Raw genomic sequence first — 22,144 nt, forward strand, 5'->3', positions numbered from 1 at the left:
AGTTAATAAAATATCATAAATCAGTTACCTAAGTACTCCTAACTTATCAAACGTGTTCACATAATGGTCCCTCTCTTCGCGACTGGTCAGCAGAACGAAACTTTCCTTTATCTCGCGCTACAAACAAATCAGCCGTTGTAACAAGTGCGTGGTAAAGTTGTGCGTCGATTAATTCAATCTCGACTATTTACCGCTATCCTGTTTGTTTTGACGTCGAATCGACCGGTCAGGGGCTTTCCTTCTTCGTATGCGGCTGCTTGACGTTTCATTTCTTGGCTGTCTATAACCTGAATAAACACGGGAAAAAGATAAGGTCTACTTTATGTTTTCCCGTGGGAAAAAGGTAGGATATTAAGTAACTAAGCTGTTTTAGTAATAACTTCGCATTTGATTCTGTTTCTATTTGACTTAACTAAGAAACGCCTCAAGTTTATAAAAGTTCAATTTCAAACTTAAAAATTTTTTTTAAGACTTACTTACACGGGTAAACATTCTACCTGCAGTCTACAAAACTATTACACACAAAAACGATACACACATACCTTAAGAATATACGCATACCATAACAGAAGGTAAGGCCCAAAAACCAAGCGTGCATAACGTCTTTTCTTCCGCGAAATGTAATTTCTCAATATTGGCAAACATTAACGAGTGCGTACCGAATAGCAAAAATACACACAAGATGCCAAAGGAAATTGACGAGCGTACTTTCAAAGTAATCGATGAGGAAAATCAAGTTAAAAAGTTAAGAGTTTATACTGAAATTGTGTTTGGCAAATGTAATTTTATTTTTATTTATAAAATGAGATCTTGTTTTCCATTACTTTTTAACTTACGAAATGATAACATGCCTAAAATTACAATACCTAAAATTATTATTTTCTTATTTAAAAGTGGACTTCTGCGAATCCTAAATTGGCTTACGCCATTTTACCCAAGTAGGTATGTCTTTTTGATGAAAATTCCAATATTTAAATCCAAACCTTAAACTTTCGCCATGCATGAAAATCGGTTCAGATGTTTAGGCGTGAAACTAATTAGAAATACAGACGACTTTCGTATTCATAATATTAATCTGGTTTGGTGGTTGGTAAATAGTCTATTCCTACTAAATCGGAATGCTGCAGTAAGTAATCTTCCCTATCTATGTGGATGTATTTAGATCGAATGAGTACAAATCCTTTTAATGTAACTCGTCTGCACATGTGCTCGCGTTGTAACTTTGTCGCGCAATGTGGTCATTTTGGCCTAGTTTGTGAGGGGTGCGGTACACCACACTACCACATTTGTGCTACAGTATTTGGTCCTCAAATCATTGACGTTTCAATTTAATACCTAAATATCTACTCCTATGCTACTATTAAGAAAAGTACACTATTAAATTATAATATTATTGCCGTAATCTTAGTAGACGCATTAAGATATAAAAGTTAACTAACTAAAGTCACTTCTTTTTAACACAAATTATTTTCGAATAAAACGCTTTTATCATAAAGGCTTTACAGTCATAAAACTATGCATTTACATACAAACAACTATACAGTTAGTTCATTGGTGTGCATAAATGTGTTAATAACAAAAGCCATATAGTTGATCGCATCACCTAAGCAATTCAATATTGTAGATTAAAAGTAAAGGAAAATACAAACCCAAAGCAAAAACAGCTACATCAAAATCTACGAGGCGTAACTAGCAAAACACCATCCGTCACACGCATTGTACAGTAAACAGTAGTAGCCAAGATATTAAATGCATGAATCACCGTCGTAATAGGGTGTGAAACGTCCGGGAACGTGCCCCAGCACTGCACCAGCGCGCTGTACTCCACGTGAAGGAGGATACAGTTCGTTGACGTCACTATCGTGTATACCTGTTCAGAACACTTGCTTTACTGAATACTGCATGTAATGAGCGTTGTTGTATGCAATTTCGAACAAAGGGTTAGTGTTTGTAGACTTGTTCAAAGGGCTAATTGTTATGTTAACGTGATGTATCTTAAAATATTAATGGTAATAACAGTTTCTAGTACAACTTGCTTACTAGTCATATATGGTACGTAAAATTGCTATTTATTATATTGTGTCTAGGTGAATAAAGAAAAGATTACCTTAGGAATACCAAAGAGCATTTCAAATACACCAAAATGACTGCCGGGTCCGACGCATATTTGCTTTTTACCGGTTGGATCAAAAACCTTGCAATGGCCCTAAAAAAGATTAACAAATGATTAATAACAAAATCGTATCTCCTTGGGATGTTAGTAAAATAGTCAGGGCAATGACATTCGACTCAAATTAAATCGACATCTCCAATACTAAATAACTAAACTGCACTCAGAACTTGTGAATTGCTTGGTCGTTGCCTTTACAGACAATAGGTGTCTGCTTTCTGTACTTACTTAAATCACGATACTCCTTTCAAGGGGAGTCTATTGTCTTCACCAGACTACAGCGAAATATGACGGTGTGTTTTAATCGTTTTAGACCGCTAGACATAGACTTAATGGCCAAGGAAGTGAATAGTTCAAACACATTAGCGGAGGTAGTGCTATTTCGTGGAATTCTAACTGGCGAAAAGTTTAGCGAGTGTAGTCGTAGTAGATCTTTAACGTATACAATGGCTCTGAATTTCAAAAGATCTAGGCCCCATTTTTGGACTGGTTGTGGGAAAAGCTACTTACTATACTAAACGTTACCTCCTTTCGTTAAATTTAGAAATCTTTTTCGAAAATACAAGCTTAACTTTAGTCAAAAATCTAAATAATACATACTTTTTTCAAAATGTACATGTCTCGACTTATATCGGCCGCATGTTGCACGACCTCGTTGTCAGGCAGAACTATCTTCCGCGTATTGTTCGCTACTGTCTGCAGGAAGTCACGATTGCATACCTACACAATAAATTATAATATGTCTCCTCTATTGTTCCAGAATCAAATACGGATTTTTCATTATAAAGAGCGATGTATTTTTACAGCAGTAATACGTCAACTTGGAAATGTAATAAAGTGAAGCAGAAAACATAATAATTATATTGTAAGTTTGAAGTAAAATAATAACGGCAGAAGCTGGTACGACTGATATTAAAGATGCGATTTTGATAGAATTAGTTCTCGCTAAACACACTAGGGGCGCTGATCAGATTTTTTAAACAAAATTGCTCGATAGTTGATAGTGGTAAGAAATCCCCCACAAAGTTAGATTGAAAGCCCTTAACCCAATGAATTTTCGTTCATGCCTAGCCGATGGGGCTTGGCAGGAATTGGTCGGGAGTGAATTCAAATTAGTCCAGGGATACTATTTCCATAGAGAATGCCCCAGATGAGAATTGAAATATTGTCGCACAGATTTCAATTCACCCCATTTGAGGATTAGATCGCACCTCGGCTCGCCGGTGGAAATGGCCTTTACTTGGCCAGTCCAAATTGGAATTTGAACTTTCTACGTAAATCTGTTCATAATACTAATTGGGATAATAAACCTATGTCAATAAGACTACTGGACTAAAATGGAACTGTAATTCATAATATGTAATCTATTTACCTGAAATAAGGGACAAGTAAGCAGCGTCTCGACCATTTCTATTGAACGCACTTCTTGTTGTATGTTTGCAGACATATCACTGAACAATTCTTCTGTTGATACTGAGTTGTTGTAGTACCTTGTATCACATAAAGATTTAATTCAATAATAGAATTATTTTAAAAGATTGAATTACTATTGTAAGACTAGAAAAAGTACTTCTAGGGTGACTAGTTGACTCCTCGTGATATATTATATTAATTCAATTTTGGAATAGGTTTCAAAGTCAAGCAAAAAGCAATAGTTACGCACTTTTACTTAGAAGCCTCGATTAAATCAAAATCATACATATTCAGTTGATAAATTCGATGAACAACAGGCTAGACTACAAAAAGTCTAAAACCAATTGTAATATTCCACTGTGTATTTAACACATTAGGTAAGTGTATAAGTTTCACTCACCACTGGACACAGAAAAACTTTTTCACCCGAGCTTTGATTTTTCCACTAACATGATTCACAGAAAGGAAATAGAACAACTCCCTCATGGATTCCTAGGAAAGATGGATGATACTTATAAATAAAAAACGGCGTTTTAATAAAGGAAAATAAACTAAAATGGCTGCGGAACACGGTACTTTGTCACAATACATTGTTTCACTTCAGTAGTTAAACAATAGGATAAATCTGGGTCAATGGGGAATTTAAATAAAATCAATTCCGTCCCTATCGCTCATGTTCACTGATTCAGAAGATTTGTTTAGACCGTGTTTTGTGAGACTTATTAACGAAATGCTGTTGAAACAAACAATTTTGATCGAAAGAAGAGCAAAATAAAATGTTACAAAGATCTTTTTTGTTTATACAAGCACTAAATTAAAATTGTGTAAAATTGAAATATGATATTATTATAATGTTAACTGGACAATGGATATCAATCCAAAAATTATAAAATCAGGGCACAAAAGATATCTTTTAAATGTATTCGGAGGTTTTAAAATTAAAAATGTTCACGTACCTTAAACTTTAATCTCCTTTGAGTGGATAGTAAGTAATTGCTGCAGATCCTGGCTGTGTAGAAACAGCTCAAGTATGAGCCGAGTACGTACAAAAAAATTACCTGCAACGTGCAATTTGTTCCATTTATCATTAGAGAAGAGCAATTTACAGAGCTGCCGTGCGGTTAAAGGCTTGAACACTCGATGTCAATGTTCTGTACATAATAAGATGTCGCTTGCAGTTCGTACGTTTTCAAATAATGAAATAATGTACAAAAATCACATAATATTAAATCCTTTGTTAAGTAATGAAAACAGGAATATGATCATTTGAACGAGACATAAAAAAAATCAATCATAACACAAATCTTTGAATTTTCGTTTTCCCTATGTCAAGTATAAAAGGAATATTGTTAATATACTAATCCTAGTGCTCAATACTGTACGTTGCACGTGTATCTACGTATCTTATTATCTACAGAACATTTAGTTTTATTGACCGGTGTTCGGCTGTTCCAGAATCCTTATCGTTTCCGGATCGAGTGTCTATGTAAGGTAAGAATGGAAAAGAATGGAAATAGTCGTAATGGACACCTGTTTTCTTTCTTTTTTTTTGCATAGAGACCTTACCTAGCGGTGGGACAGTAATGGGTTTAAAAAATAGATAAATACCTTTAACTAACAATACCTTCTTTTAATATAATAAATGCGACAGATTGTGATAATATATATATATTGACGTTTGTTATCCTTTAACAAATAAAATTTTACTGATTTAAATGAAATTTGGTAAACTAAAAGCTAATAACCTAGGTTAACATATACTTTTTACCCCGGGAAATCAAAGCAATTATAAAAACAATAAAACATAAGTAATAATATACCAATGTCAACCTTTTTTGTAAATCAATAAATTTTAAAGCAGCATGCTCTTTAATTCTCTTAAGATCGTGAATATAAATCATATTGAAGAATAAACAACTCTGCTCTTGTAAGCTGAGTTAAGCCGCAAACGGAAGCGGTTTTAAATATAATAGATATAAAGCTCCCCCTATGAAAAGCTAATTAATTTATAAAGAGATTTTGAAGAGGCCACATCGAGATATCAATATCTCGTTATGAAAATAAAGGGGTTCGCGGTATATGAGGATTATTGTGTAGACCGTATTATTATTTTTATTACTCTTATGCTAGAAATGTTTGCTCGTCAACCAGGGAACTCTATATACAATCTTTCAAGACTGTTTATCAGTGCTTCGGATGTCACGTCAAAGTAGGCCTCAATTGTTAATTAAGATAACAGTCGTTCAGTCATGTCAAAGGCCTTTCGGGCGGCTTATAGAACTTTAACACTAGGTCGACCAGTTGACCACTTACCATACGATAAAATAAAAAGACAACACAGTTTTTACCTACATAAAATGCAAAACAATTTTAAAACAAAAAATATCGAATAAAAATAAACGAAATAAAAAAAAAGCTTATCACAATAATCGTATTACAAAATGTAATCACAAATTCCCTTCTTTTTCATAATAAATACAAATCCCCACAGCTGGTGTGTTAAAGCGCTTTAAACTATTTGGTATAATTTATTTTTATACACCACTATTTTTACTCTACACTACCGGCACAAAAATCATTTACTGAATAAAAAGCATAATTTTCACAGACCACTATTTTTAATCCATGCTGTATTACCGGTACAAAAATCATTTACTGAATAAAAAGAAGAAAAATATGGGCATGAAACACAATATTTGTCATCATAGATTTAAATCTCAAGCTCACCTCGACTTTTAGTACTTCGATATATTACACGTGAGCTTTACCGAGCAGTTTATTTAGTACCTGCTAGGCACCGTTTTATATCTCTACGAACATTTTTCTCAAGCTAAAAGTAACTGGTATGCTAATTCAGGATTTAGTGGAAATTCTAGACTCACTTATCACAATTTACTGTAATGCCCCTATTTGTGAATAGTTTAACTATCTACTTGGTATCTCATATGTACCAAGATGTTTTTACTCAAATGGCGATTTGTGAACATCCAAAAACAGTGACTTAATTAAAATTACGAAAATCTACCACAAAATTTACCTACTGTATTGCCCGTATTTGTGAACGAAGGATCTATCGGCTTGGTATCATATTTGTAGATGTTTTAATGCAAGTGGCGATTTATAAACAAAAATAGTGACGTAATTAAAATTACAAACATCAGATCAAAATAACAATTATTTTTCATACAGTATAGTTAAGTATTACGTTAAAATTACTTTGTTCATCACGCGAATGTTTCTGTATCCATAATAATAAACAACATTAGACCTAACACATAAAAGTACATATTTACGTATGAAAGAGTGTCATCACATTGTTGCGGACCGTGTGCGTATATCGAGATATCCTCAGGGCGCACATTCAGAATTTATAATTAAATGTATGAACTTGCTGCGTTCGCCATCATACGAGTAACTCCAAGTGACGTAACATTTGAATTCATGTTTAGTTTGCGTAACTTGTTTATACAATGTGACCTTAACAGACATGGGATTTAGTTTTTTGTGATTTAAGCAAACATTATAGTATGCAATAATTGATTTAAATATTTATTATCTTTATTCGCCATAAATAGTTTAATTTTTAATTTCATTTCTAAGGCCGGAAAGTCAGGACTGACTCTAGGCTGACTCTAAACAGAGGCTATCATTTGGGTTCGATGTTGTCCATTGAGATTTGATTAAGATTTTTTTTCTACATTTCGGCACATTTTCATTACCAACGCGCAGTTATTTCACCCGCTCGACTCTTTCGCTTTTGTAGCCGTCTTAAATGATTTCAACACGCGTGTATTCGCGATTTCGTCACCATAAATCCGCAGGTAACATTGAAGTAAATTTGATGTGAACACACATAAATCATAAGCATAAAATGTCACAAACGAAAGTCAAGCGCACTTTTTACGAGACGAAACCACAGCACAAACATTGTCGTACAATAAATAAGAACCAACACCCCATAAAACTTTTTGTGCATTGTACAAAATTTCAGAGGAAAAATATATGGTTATGGTGTGAGAGGTAATGGGAAACATACGTGGGATGAAATATGAAGTGTTTTTGTATGGACGAGGAAATTTCCTCTTTTACGACATTATGTGAATATCCAAAGTTTTGGACATTGTTATGGTTTTATATGCGAGTAGTCCATCAACTGCCCGTAGCCATTTCCATCCTTTTAAATTTAAATAGTAAAACATTTGTCATCAAACTTTTGCGTGGTCTTTGTAAACTTGACACCATTACAATCTCTAAAACCGTGTCGTATTCAAAAACTGTATTCTAATAAACCTAGTAATTAAAATATAGGTCATCTCAATAAAGAGACCACACCACAAGTTGTGGGATCATTTCAACCGCTTTCTAAGTAAGAACCCCTTCTCTAATAGTGCGAAAAGAACGTAAATAATTTTAACTTACGACTACAATATCTTTTGTTCCCGGTGATATATCGGAGCTACCACTGCCGGTGAACACCGAAGTGCCGAACATAAACGCTGTCTTCAAGGGACTTTCATGCATAGCATAGTTCGTCAGGTATACTTTCGTCTCCCAGAATATCAGTTTAGACATCCATGAGGTCTGTGGAAAGCAATTTGTAATCATTAAACATCTCTGCCTGCAGAACATATGTCTCTAAAACATATTTGTGAACTACAAAGCTGTTGTGCTACTAAATTTTACTGAAACCACATTACAAACATGCGATTTACGTCATATCATTTCATCGGAGTCACTCGCTTGCAGTAACATATTGTCACATTTATAAGATTCTTTCGATTCTGACGTAGTTCCCACATTTGTAGTGGCCTGAGTATGGATAAGCAATGACATTTTATAACAATCAGTTCAGTTATTAAGCCATGAAAGCTTATCCGACCGACAGGCATTTTGTCGTATTTAAATGGTATGATTATCTAAAAATGGAGGCCAATGTAATCATAACATAATGCATCAAGCAATAACCTAACATATACGTTTACATAATCTACAGGCAATTTAGATGATAGTGTTCATTAGCCGACACATTAATTAGTTTAGTCAATGATGCAAATCACCGGATAGCACAATTTCCTGGGACACGCTGTCAGATATAAAAAACATCCAGCCCAATAAGAAAATATTACGAATATTGTGCAATATTTCACCAAACTGAGCATCTGCAAATAATTTGTCAGTATCAATAAATTTAATACAATATTTACGAGACATAACGTTTTAAATACAGAATAAATGACATTTTTTACGCAGGATATGTTTCAATTATAAACATATTTGGTTATAGTAATAAACTAAAACATCGAATGTTATATGGTTACTTACAACAATTTTCATTAAGATAAGTCTTTAATTCAGATTCTTTACTACTTTTCTTCACTCACATCGTGTAATTAAACAATACAATACGAACGTGTTAAAAGAGATCACGTGACTTCATCATCTATTGTAATACGACATATCCTTACGATGTAATCAGTGTGAGAGCCCTGTAATCTACTACAAAGGCATCCCCTAGTCCCTAGTACACAAACACCAGTCAAACAAAGAGACCGTGCCCTGAACATCCACAATACAACATAACCCTATCTAATCAGCCCACACTGGACTGCAAGTGGAAAGTTACAAAAAAATATCCTTTCAACTGATTCACATTGTCGTTCTCTGTATGTTTATTGAACTATGTTCCGCTTCATGGAAATATGAACCTAGTGGTTAGCATGCGCTTTTTTCTCTCTATTTCTACACCTACATAAAGGAACCTTTGAAAAAGCCAGGCTCTGTTTAATTACGTTTCGGAGAACAGCTAAATATTTTTTAATACACGTTACTAATTGCTTGCATGAAAGTAGTATATCGTGAAGCAGAAACATTTTAATGTAAATTTACAGTAAAAAAAATGTTTTTACCTTCACTGGGCTATCGAAGTTGCTAGCCCACTTGTCGAGGTAGTCCCAAATGTGCCACACTTGTACCGTCGGGATCAACTTCGCCACTTGTCCGGCAACCGTCAGTCCTTGACCGTCTAACGTATCAGTAAAGATGTATATCGGGAATACTGACAGAATGTCCAAATAAAAGCCAATACAACCCATTTTCACTTCAGCTATTTCTCTTACCGTTTCTTTTCGTTTATTCTAATAAAACAAATAAAAGGATTAAATACAATGTAGAATAAAAACGGAACACAAGCAAACGAATCTGTAATTTTACACAGTAGAATTTCTTCTCGCAGTGGATCCGTTTAACAAGAGGAAATTTCCGTAAACGTAAAATTTTCCAGTAATAAAGACGTTCAGTGTGTACTCTAGATAGTTTGCAGTCTACAGAGAATTTATAAGGGTAAAATCCACAGACCTAAGTTTAACTAATGCTTCGATAACTCTTCTATTAGTAATCCTATCTAATTAAATAAGAATAAAATGATAGATCTTTGACAATCTTGATCAAATGAATAAATGTCAACTCTCTACAGCTAAAGTTTCTCGTAGTTGCTACACCTTATGCGCTACGATAAGTGCTACGAATTGCTACGAAGAAAACAATGCTCCGATACACTTGTCAACCCACCTAACAATTATATCAATCACATGCATGGTCCTTTTTGATTACCAAATACATTATTACGTCATTCAAATCAATGTGATTGTAAATCAAATCTCGGTCCGTCGTTAATCGATTTGAATTAACCAAGTACACGCAAAGCTTTGTATGGTTTGATCCAATCAAGCGAGCGTCTTTGTGAGCCTCAATAATAACAACAATAGCATTAGAACGGTTAAGTTGGTACCGTTTGTAGTATTGCCGTGTGAGGAGGTATTTACCTTTGTAATAAGTTTTTATGTTACTAATATTTTCGTTTGTATGAAAATATATTTGAGCAAAAGAAAATAGTAGTGCCAAATATGTAATAATACTAAATAAAAGCAAATGTCTACATATATATTGAGTACAAAGTATACTATATCGAAGCCGTATAAGAGGAAATAGAAACGTTACATAAAATGAGGTTAAAATTGTTACAATGTACCCTATATAACTCAGACATTTAACAATTTTCTAAGCAAACTGTAGTTCGAAAACTAAAGAACAGGTAAACTAATAATATTATAATAAATAATAAAGTGGGTAGGCAAAGTGTTTGTGTATTTTTCGTGTTGAAACTTTGGAGTACCGAGCAAAGGCAAATATTTATTTAAACACCACGTGACCCAAACAGAGGTATTGCGAGTTTAGGCTGAGCGGCTAAATCCAGAACCTTACAAAATATGATGTATTTTATTTTGCTAAAACATACTCGAATACCTCTATTTTAGTACTTTTATCAGAATTCTTTAAACTTATATAAGGATTAACTATAGATGATTTAATGCATACAGATTATACCAGTGGCTAACCTTTTACTTGGTGAATAGTTAAAAAAGAACTAGTAATAAAATTTGTGAATCTCTTCTGTTTTACGGAAGCACGTAATTAATTCAGAAATATACCTAATGTAAAATACACTGGATTAATGTTTATAAAAATTCAACATATTTCGTTTCTTACCTTTACAATAATTGCAGTAGTGAGTTGTATATAAATGTTCAGCATCAATCCAGCAATGACAATGGATGTTATGGCCTTCTCTAAATTAGACTGGTAGTCCTCAATTGCACTGTACGGTGCCATGATACACACGTATAGTACCATTACGAAGTGGCCTATGTCGAACATCCTTGTCTGAAAAAAACATATTTCGGGTACGTTAGTATACATTGCGTTTTAGCTTTACCCCAGTGGGACACAGATTGTTTGCTGTCATGAAATAGATTGCATTTTTTGTCAAAAGCCAGGGCCCATAATTTCTTTTACAGTTTTCTGTTACTTTTGGCAATATACCAATCCCAACTTCAGTGGTTTATACAAAGCAAATTGTTAGTCGATATATAAAATCGAAGCGTGCCATACACTTTCAGAAGCAACCGGAACAAAAACAAAGAGTAGCACTTCCAACCGGAAACAATGGACTACAAATTTATAAAAAAGAATATTGCATTGCTGTTATTTTATTTGTATAACCAGCCAATTTCATCACAGAATGAAATCGTAAAATTGGAAACGAAGCACCCGAAGCACTTTTGCAAGCGACTGCGCCAGTTTGTGCATACGCACAGAATAATGAATAATTTATTTACAATTTAAATTAAGGGTATCTTTGTTTTATCAAAAGTATATAAAACAAAGTGTTGTCAACCGCGGCTGGGAATTGCCAGCGTGTTGTATAATTATTGTCATTTTCCCCAGTTCAATAAAATAATGCGGTCTGCCTGCATACATTTGAATACAAAAGTATTGTTAAACGATGCAAAATAAATGCCATTTTCTTTTCCTTACAATATGGATATGAGCAGGAAAAAATGGATTTTAAGAAGTGGAATTGGAAAAGATCGATTTTAATATTAGACATCAATTTTATAAATTCTAAAATGACTAAAATCCTTATTACTCTCGTCTTTGGCGGCCTCACGAAACTGGCTCATATGTAAATATTAATATTGCTCAAGCTGTTCACATACCCATATTTATCCAAACATCTACACGCTTGTTCTCACATAACAACGACTGTTACAAAGTACATACGAAGTCGGTGTCAGGCATGAGGATCCAGGGAAAGTTGGACGTCAAGCAAATGCGGGGCACGTCGATAGTGGTCACGTTGGACGACAATTGATACAACTCCAAGTATTCCGTCGTGAACTTTGGCTGACGTTTGTTGTTCTCGTCTATTTAAACAAAATAATGTATTATTTGTATGGGAATGTTCATAAAATATGTAATTAAAAGCGTTTTGAATGACCTTAAAGCACAATTCTAACTAAATATTTCGACTCTTCTCGAATATTTGTGTTCGTTGATAAGTAAATAAAATAAACAATATTGTCTCCTTTTAATGTATCTACACAAGTATATGTTTGAAAGCATGTGAGTATGCTTATAACTTGGTTACCATAGTACAAGCTCGGCTTTGTTTCAAATGAAATCACCGTGAGAGAGTTGTCTAGTGATATTTATTTATTATTATTTATTTTCTGTGAAACTAAACCTGTCTTGGTACCTCCTAGTCTTTGTGTAATAACAAAACAAAACATTATGAAAGCATCCTAATATCTCATTTTATACGGATCCCATTAAATCTTCTAAACAAAAAGATAAATATTACTCCACTTGAGTCGATAATGTAATACAACGCCGCCTCCTCCCGTATAATTTTAAAAGAGCAATCTCATCTAAGATTGCCTTGATACGTAAACGTTTTATCAGCGTTCATCATTTCTCTGAAGATAATGCGTAATAAAAACAACACAACAGAGTCGCTTCATGAAAATTCATATGAGAATATAAAACGGCTGAGATATTGAGTACACAATATCAAGATTATACAATAAAAGCTTATTTGAGAAAGTGTCTTAACGCTTCCTTCAGTATTTAATATACTTGGGAGTGATTGGAGAGGATTTTGTATAAGTATGTATAAAAATGTGAGATGTCTTTTGAGGGAGATGTATCATTAAATCTTCTTCTTTTTGCAATTTCTTGCGCACCTAGCTTCTTTTTTTGCTATTTGTGTATTTTAAATCGGTATGAATAATTTGCTTAAAGGAAACACAACGCAAGACTTTAGCAAAAAACAAGCTGCCGTGACGTTACTTATCACGTGCAGCGTGTTGTGTGGAGTAATACCTTATTACAACAACGATTTTCCTGAGATCACGATAATCGTAGAAATAAAAAGATAATTCCGAGATAAAATACTTTATTCAACAATGAAACACCCCCGCGTACTTCTATATTTTTTCAATAACAGTAAGTGAAAGAAAATTAAGACAGAAACACAAAAGAAACAAAAACGCTTACCAAATGGCACGTTCGCAACGAACCAAAAAAACAGCCCAAAGTAAGTTCTAACAAGAAAATAGAAATAGTATTACCTCTATAATACATGTGAGAGTCGTCCACAAAAGTGGGGTCTTCTTCCTCGACGCCCGCCAAATTGTCTTTGAGCACTTTCATGGGGCGGTACCGCGTACGAATTAGCCTCGAGTCTCCTTTATCGTACTCCTCTATTGCCATCTAGGGAGTCGGTTTTATTTAACTTTTAAGGATATGTGTAAGGAAATGAACTTGTGTTTAGCTACTAGTGCTTTGAAAGGATTGGGAGCGAGTATTTGCCGTTCCAAAAAGACAAGTGATACAGTCGGTGAAATTAAAAGTTGTGGAAATGTTCGATCGGATACATGTGAAGCTATTGTATTCGGGCTGATTTTATACGAAGCACAAAGAAGCGTTATTTATCCAAGTAGTAATAAAATTCCATACTTAGAAAAAGTTCAATATACTCTACATAAAATAAATCTTGGTGAAAAATTTATCATTGTTGTGATACTTAATAGTAACTTTCTTTACCTGTCTAGCTTTAGTTTTTTCAAGTCTGAGGCGTATTTTCTGTAAAATAATTTCTTCCATAGCCGGGTGTTCGGCTATAGCTCGCATAAAGTCAGTCCTGCGTAGAACCTACACCAAAACGAGATGAGCTATACATACGTCATACGTCTAATAAATAACTTAACATTGGCAAATGGTTGGTTACCTAAGCATGAAACCTATTCGTTCTTAAATAGTAGATTTTTAAACAGAAATTAACAATTCCATTGCTGTTGCACTCCAGCCATTTGAAGGAATATACAATCAAAATAAAATATACCCACTAATTAGTACTAACAATTTAAGGCAAAAATATAAAATTTGCCTATATTCAATGAATGGAAGCTCTACGTAGAATTATTCATAAACAGCCTTATAAACAGAGATAACCTGCCACTGAGTATAAAAACGTTAAGTCAAATCTCCTAAGCAGATTCACACTCATAAACTGAAAAGCCGAGTTAGCCCGAATGTTAACGTACAAAAGCTTAAGTCACAACATTTCTATAGAGCGCTGCAACTAGTTGGCGAACTTGCCTGCAGTTCCACGTAAGTGGCCGCCTTCACGGTAACTTTGGACGGGATCGAGTAGAACAGGCTCAACTCGCCTAACACCTGAAACGTAACAATTACTGTTTGTCGAATCCAGTTTGGTGGAGAAGCTTTGTTATTTAGAAGCACGTTTCTGCGATAGATAAGGAATATACTCTAAATACTTATAATATAAGTAAGGATCGTGCCAAGTGACGTTCTCTTGTCTCTGTTAGACAAAGACAAGAGAAGGGGACCTATGAGAAGAAGGCGTGATTTTATGCATATATGTATATTGCAATGTATCATAAAATGCATATTCTAAGTACATACTTAGAATATGCATTTTAAGGTATAAACTCCTTATAATATCACAATTGAATTCATAATTTATCTCAAAACTCTCGACCTGATCAGCAAATGTACGTATAATATGTATAACATATGATAAGTTTACCAGTTGCCATTTCCGAGAACTCATGAATCGCATCGATTTAATGGAATGTTGCCTGAATAGTATAGCTATATTAGATTAATAAAATTTGAAGTTAATTTATTAACATCATTAATGTAGTTATCGCTGCTATACACTCACTAGCGAATATTGCAGCTAGCAAAACATTTTAATATATGTTATAACTATATATTTTATCAAATAACTTAAATGTTTGTAATGTTATATACTAGTGTATTTTGACAATAACCATTCTATTTGTTAAATAAATATATTTTTTATCTACCTCGCCTGCTATTGTGACTAACATTGATAACGGCGAAACGTGTATTTCATACACCTCTACCTAAACCTTCGAGCATAAATGGCGTGATATTCTATATGAACTTTCTGTCTACTTTGAAAAGTCTTTGAAAAGACAACTCCCGCACTAAGAATTGCTCTTGTGTCGCGGGGACTTTTACAAACATACAAACAACGGACACAAAGCACAACCAGACCCGAAACAATTATTTGTGGATCGCACAAATAATTGCTCCGTGTGGGAATCGAACCCACGACCTCCCAACGCAGTAGTGTTGGCGTGGTGACCTAAACCACTGCGCCACGGAGGCAACTATTTGTTAAATAAATATACTTTTATCTACCTCGCCTGCTATTGTGACTAACATTGATAACGGCGAAACGTGTATTTCATACACCTCTACCTAAACCTTCGAGCATAAATGGCGTGATATTCTATATGAACTTTCTGTCTACTATTTGTTAAATAAATATATTTTTTATCTACCTCGCCTGCTATTGTGACTAACATTGATAACGGCGAAACGTGTATTTCATACACCTCTACCTAAACCTTCGAGCATAAATGGCGTGATATTCTATATGAACTTTCTGTCTACTATTTGTTAAATAAATATATTTTTATATACCTCGCCTGCTATTGTGACTAACATTGATAACGGCGAAACGTGTATTTCATACACCTCTTCCAAAACCTCCGGTTAAATCAGCCATGATATTATGTATGTACCTTTATCTAAAGCTACGAAAAGCGTACAAAGATATAGAATCTATAGTTCAGGTTCATGTACTAACAGTGCCTTCCTTAAAAGCGATGACAGGACTTTCATTATCTTCATCGGAGAGCATTTCCACGACGCCTCGCTTGACGCAGATCATGCCGTACTTCACCACTCCCTGGCTCCAAATGTGCTGACCTTCTAGGTACAACTCGTGGCGCATCAGCAATGATATTTGACGCATGAACGATTCCTCTATAAGAAACAAAAAATAATGATACATATTTATTCACTTAAGAATTCTGGGTAGGTACATCTAAAATCATCATGAAAGATTACTAGGCACTACCTTAATTTTTTTATTCTAAAATGTTGTAAATCGAAATATAATTAAGACATTTTTAAGCATCCATTGTAAATATATAAAAAACGGCTGTTTGTTTTCCTATAGAAAAAATATAATGTCAAATATAAATATTTATGCGACAATGATTCAAACGACCTTGCGATATTAATTTGATGAATTCTAGAAAGTATTTACAATAATAATGGTTTCAAACAAAAACGTTAGTACACAGTCATTACTAAGAATTTACTAAACAACAGAATTCCGTTTAAGTCAACTTTCTTTAAGAACCAACACAGAATTGATAAAATCAGCATCTTACATAATTAAACAACAATTAATAACTCTTTAATTAACGGAAACCCAGCTTGAACACAATAATTCCGCAGAAAGCCCAACAACGGCCTATTTACCTAGTCGTACTCGTTATGTTTTCACAAACTTTGACTCAATTTCAAAGGTATTGTTAATTGTAACTCCTGAAGGTTACACAACTTACCTACATTAAATGTTAGAGTAATTATTGAACAAAAGGTTCGGACGATTGTCTGTGTTTGACTTTACAAATAATAAATTATTGAAATAATACCAAAATTCTAAAGTTCAACTAGTCAATACAGATCTTTGTACACAAGGTTCGCGGCTGGTGGAAATGTACAGCTTCTGGATTCAGAACATCGGTGACCTTATGCAGCCGAAAGTGACCTATTTGTTACCGCTACTTTTTTTCGGAAAAAACACTGAATCATAATCTAGATAAATCGTGCATAACAAGGCTCTTTATTAAGTTATCGGACTATATGTAGCTGTGGTGGCAATGCATGAAAACAAAGGGTATGCTTAAGTAAATCCAAATAATACTTAAACAAGTTGAAGTTTAATCACCATACACTGGAATTAATTTTAGTCAAATCTCTTCTACACTCAGCATGCATGAGCAGTGACTAGAAGCTACCGTAATTCTCAAGATTTTACTTCAAGACGTATCTGAAAAGTTTTAGAAACGGCATAACTTAGATTAACAGGCTTATTACAAATTACTTACTAGTATCCCTAAATAGTAGCGAGTTATGGAAGTTGGCGACGTTAATGTCGAAGATTAGTTCCATCTGTAACGGCAGAGGCAGTTTGTGTAGCTCATCGGATCTCAATATGCCGTCCTTCATTTGCCACAGTTGGAGCTTGTAGTTAGAACATTGCTCTACCAGCGACGCGGGCGCGCGGCTGAACTTTAGATAGTTTATCATGTGGTGGTACTGCAAGTTACAATATCATTTGCTTAGTATCTGCTCCTAAGGCTTTCTAGTGAACTAGTGGTCTTTGAGGTACATTTAGCGGTAGTTTATCTGTTCAGTGGCGTTTAAACTCATATAAAAATACGCTATTGAATAGATAAACTATCGCTAAATGTACCTCAGAAATCGGGGGTAAATAATTTAGTAGCTGTTTTATAAAAGTTGATAATGAGAAGTCAACGTTATAGTCACTTCAGTGTCCGTTTGTCGCCTTGAAATGTCTATCATTATCGCTCTGCATTTTAAGTTATGTCTGTTTTGAATACATACATTGGTTAGCAAACATGACTGAATGATTATCATCAAATCACATATCCACATCGTCGAAAGATTTTAAAATTATCTCTTCCGATCAATGATTTTGATCAATTCCGTCATATTTTAAAACAAACACATAGCCAACTATCAAACAAAAAACAGTTTCATAGCCTTGTTCTAGTTGTTTTGTTCGTTATAGTGTTTCCAGATATAATATTATTCGGACTGGTTGGTTTTGTATAGTGTAACTATAATGAGTAAGAATGTTATTAATACTAACCCTGTCAACAAAGTGCCACTTGCGACTGTGTTTATTGACAAGCTCCCACGAAACAGCGCCGATGAAGCGATATCGGAAGAACACGTAACCAAACAGCATCAGAAATGATGTCAACCACTTTTGCAAAGAGATCTGAAAATACAAAATTCATTTAATGATATTTCACTCCAACAACTAAAAAACGTAGAAGACAATGAAACATAACCTGAAGAACAATGGTCCAATGATTAAAAAGTATTTTTCTTTTTCAGAATTAATGTAGGTTCTTTTAGACCAACTATTCGTAGGTTACGACATGACTATTTCTATTTATGGGTATCAATGTCTCCACTGTATATTTAGACAGGGTGAACTACATATTTTTGTAACGAAATCATTTAAAAGCACAAACGTTACTTACAATAGGGTATCCATCTCCGAATACGACGTTGAAGAAATGACAAGTGCAATAATACCAGCTGTTTAAGTAACTGTAAGAAGTGCTTGTTAATTAATAAACGTAAGATAAATTAAAAGTAAAATTGGTTGGGATATTAAATGACGTGAAATAAATCTCTTTTTTTTTGTGTCGCTGGTACAAACATACAAACAACCGACTCAAAGTACAACCAGACCTGTAACAATTATTTGTGGGTTGCACAAATATTTTTTCCATGTGGGAATCGAACCCACGACCGACGCAGTGGAAGCAGCGTGACGGCCAAACCACTGCGCCACGATTCAGTCAAAATTAAAATAACTACAAATTAAAAACATACGTGTCAAATCTTAAAATCCTCTTGTTCACACTTGCTGGATAGTTGATATTATACCAGGGACGTACCAGTGGCTCGGCCAAGTTGAGGTCGTACCACATACAAGTACTGGCATGCAATATCAGTGACACTGTTACGAACTGCTGTACAAAGAATATTGTCGTTCGAGATTTACGCATCTGAAAAAGGCATAGAAAAGCTTACTAAACCGTTTTATAAATATTAACCCTCTTATTCATAAACACACTATAAACCTATTTTAGTTAAAAAGCTGCTATAATTTCTCTTTTTTATTTCGCTAAGGAGTGAAAGAAACAAAACACTTTATAAGCCTTTCATAACTTCGTATATTTTTATGAATAAGAGGTTAAGTGTTAATTATTGTGAACTTATATACCTACTTATATTAATAAGTGACGAATAAAATTATTTCTCACGTAATGCTTTATTTTTTCAATTGATATCAACTACTCTAATTTAAAGATCATATAAATAAGACAGAATATTTATAGCCTGCCAAATACGAGTGAAAGTATGTACACAGTACTTACTTGTTCATTTAGATCTTTAAAGAACAGAAGTAGTCTATAGATGCGGCCGATTTCCATCCACCTGCCAATAGCTTCGTACCTTTCATAGCCTTCCACATGATGAACTATAACAAAATACAATTTATAACGTAGAGTGTTAACATTAAAAGAAAAAATAAATGCTTGTTGATTAAAGGTTTAAAACCGCAACTTCTTCGTTGTGTAGGATCGGAATAAGATATCTTCGTTCTCAAAAAATACTGTTAAAAGCTGACATCTAGCCTCTTCAGGAAAATAGCTGCTATAAATAATAGAATACTTCTTCTTCTTGGCGTATGGTTAGTGGTCAACCTAGTGTCAAAGTTGTTCAAGCCGCCCGAAGACCTTTGACGTGGCTTAACGACTGTTATCTTAATTGACATCACCCGGGATCGACTTTTTACATGCCCTCCGAAGCACGGAGACGCCCTGCTCAAATACCACTATGCGGTCACCCATCTATGGAATGACCGCGCCAAGGTCTGCCCACAGATCGTCTTCCGACCAGTGAGCGCAACTGGCTACGGGCGCCTCAATAGAATACTAACAAACTCATAATTTATGCACAACTTACATATAATAGGTAGCGGGGCCAAAGTAAGAATATCATAGACGAGAAGCAAAGTGTTCCTTCTGTTCACTCTAACGTACTGCCTGACGAGAGACCACCAGGTATGAAGCGATAGAACAAACACATCAATTACGAAGACCACTTCACACGCGTACAGGACAAACCGCATGTATTGACACCAGTCGTGCCATAAATGAGCGGCAATAAAGTGCATTATAAACTTGCAGATTATTGACATAAGAACCAAAGTCTGTGAAAGAAAAACCATTGAAACATAGGCTAGACATTTAAGGTGGTGGCTAGTTTCATTTTTTAATTTATAAGTCTTATATTTTTAAATTGCTTGAACACCTTAAGTAATCAAGATATTAATATTGTTTGTCCATGGAGGTAACGCCTTATCTTAGTATAAATATTATCTGCATTTTATCAAACATTAAGTTCAACGTAAAACAACGTTTAAACTTTACAACAAATCAAAAATAAATCCAATAAGCTGTACTCATAAAATATACTACGCTAAATTTATCACCCAGCTACACTACACCTCTACAGCTGACATACCAAATCACTAAGTCAACTCCAGTTTCATGAATCGGCACTGTAAAGGCCCCTCATAAAGTTTTCTGTAGAGGGACAAACCGTCGCAATAACTATTGATATAAAATATGTGACGATATTTCACCTGAAACCACACGTTCCATGCGATCATAACCAGGGCCGTTGTGTATTTGCGACATCTCCCCTCCCATAGAAACTGGAACCGTTGTCTCTCTTTTTTACTTGGTCTATTTACGGTAGCCTGTGTACTCCCTTTGCTGACTCTAAAAAATATACGAATCTTTTTTATTGATCTGAAGATTTGCTTAAAGGCCACTAGATGTGCTTAATTATCATCTATCTGCAAATTAGGGTTTTTTTGGACCTATGATTAAATCAATGAGTACTTACAAATTGCCCAGTTGTGTACCAACCGATGGCTCACTAACACTCCTAAACATAGGTTCAAGCATTTTCTAATTATTAATTAAATCTAAGTAATGAAACACCTAACTCACATACAACAACATTTTCATATGCTAATTAATTGGACAACCTTAGCCAACCAGACGGCTGCCTTTTTCAAAAATATCTTTTTAATTCCAACTCACCGGCCAAAAGAGGGCTTTAATGTTTTCTCTTTCAATGGAATACCAAACAAGTAAAAGGATATAAATACACTGGTTTATAGGTTTAATATAAAAGAGAGGAGGCCCATTCTATTAAGCACATAAATAATTAGAAAGAAACCATTACATTTTTACGTCCCATCTTGCTATTTCAGGGAGAGGCCAAATGAAACGCCATATTTTGGCGGATATTGAAATTTTACTGCGGGCTGCTTCGTGTTCAGCGATGCTCGTAAAATACGTGTGGAGACTGTAGGTGCTGCCAGCCTATGGTGATAAACCGACGCTGTGAAACCAAAGTGCCAAAGTCTTTAGCGATGGATTTGTAATAAAACGTTGTATTGTCAGAGATTCCTCCGTTGACGCGGGGAAACGACGCCGGAAAATATCATCTCTTCTGTGTGCAGGATTGATGATGTGGATCGTGTCAAAAATAGAATAAAACGCTACAGCTCGCGAAATATCCACCAACCGTGGCGCAACAAAAACGCTAACCCAGTGAAATGGGCACGCTGAGCGTCGTAGGCGCTCATATAAAATGTAAATATGCGTCCAAGCTGTAGCAACGAAAGAATAATTCATATTCACGAGGTGCGCGCGGGGCGGGGGTGGCCATCCATTTTGCATGGTTATTTTGGTGAAATCCTCGCGTATTCTGCCCTCATGTAATTAAGAGATTAAAAGATCAGTGAGCGGCGCTGAGCGAACTCGGCGAGATTTTTATGAAAAAACATTTTTCATCGCAATATGCAATAACTACGTCGTTTTCAGGTGTTATAATAGTATAGGTTGGTACATTCTTGGGGTGAAGATATTTTGTTATAACTTGTAGGTACCTCTTCGAAATAAT

General features: G+C 34.7%; 1 protein-coding gene across 1 annotated transcript in view; it reads right to left on the reverse strand.

The window, feature by feature from the left end:
- Positions 1 to 21,218, reverse strand: part of LOC142974603 (uncharacterized) — a 43,215-nt gene extending 21,997 nt beyond the window's left edge. Inside the window, exons 1-25 of the mRNA XM_076117039.1 lie at positions 21,077 to 21,218; positions 20,811 to 20,949; positions 20,129 to 20,375; positions 19,537 to 19,640; positions 18,989 to 19,164; positions 18,631 to 18,700; positions 18,231 to 18,362; positions 17,443 to 17,653; positions 16,128 to 16,306; positions 14,582 to 14,659; positions 14,027 to 14,134; positions 13,552 to 13,693; positions 12,203 to 12,345; positions 11,129 to 11,302; positions 9,490 to 9,717; positions 8,641 to 8,742; positions 8,003 to 8,164; positions 4,540 to 4,641; positions 3,984 to 4,075; positions 3,543 to 3,660; positions 2,771 to 2,890; positions 2,108 to 2,206; positions 1,763 to 1,870; positions 192 to 287; positions 29 to 117 (exon numbers count right to left, since the gene is read on the reverse strand). Coding sequence (XP_075973154.1) covers positions 29 to 117; positions 192 to 287; positions 1,763 to 1,870; positions 2,108 to 2,206; positions 2,771 to 2,890; positions 3,543 to 3,660; positions 3,984 to 4,075; positions 4,540 to 4,641; positions 8,003 to 8,164; positions 8,641 to 8,742; positions 9,490 to 9,717; positions 11,129 to 11,302; positions 12,203 to 12,345; positions 13,552 to 13,693; positions 14,027 to 14,134; positions 14,582 to 14,659; positions 16,128 to 16,306; positions 17,443 to 17,653; positions 18,231 to 18,362; positions 18,631 to 18,700; positions 18,989 to 19,164; positions 19,537 to 19,640; positions 20,129 to 20,375; positions 20,811 to 20,949; positions 21,077 to 21,138 — 3,281 coding nt within the window. The 5' untranslated portion in view covers positions 21,139 to 21,218. The remainder of the gene's footprint in view (positions 1 to 28; positions 118 to 191; positions 288 to 1,762; positions 1,871 to 2,107; positions 2,207 to 2,770; positions 2,891 to 3,542; positions 3,661 to 3,983; positions 4,076 to 4,539; positions 4,642 to 8,002; positions 8,165 to 8,640; positions 8,743 to 9,489; positions 9,718 to 11,128; positions 11,303 to 12,202; positions 12,346 to 13,551; positions 13,694 to 14,026; positions 14,135 to 14,581; positions 14,660 to 16,127; positions 16,307 to 17,442; positions 17,654 to 18,230; positions 18,363 to 18,630; positions 18,701 to 18,988; positions 19,165 to 19,536; positions 19,641 to 20,128; positions 20,376 to 20,810; positions 20,950 to 21,076) is intronic.
- Positions 21,219 to 22,144: the final 926 nt, after the last annotated feature.

The sequence above is a fragment of the Anticarsia gemmatalis genome, chromosome 8, assembly GCF_050436995.1.
Source record: "Anticarsia gemmatalis isolate Benzon Research Colony breed Stoneville strain chromosome 8, ilAntGemm2 primary, whole genome shotgun sequence".
In the NCBI taxonomy this organism is placed as follows: domain Eukaryota; kingdom Metazoa; phylum Arthropoda; class Insecta; order Lepidoptera; family Erebidae; genus Anticarsia; species Anticarsia gemmatalis.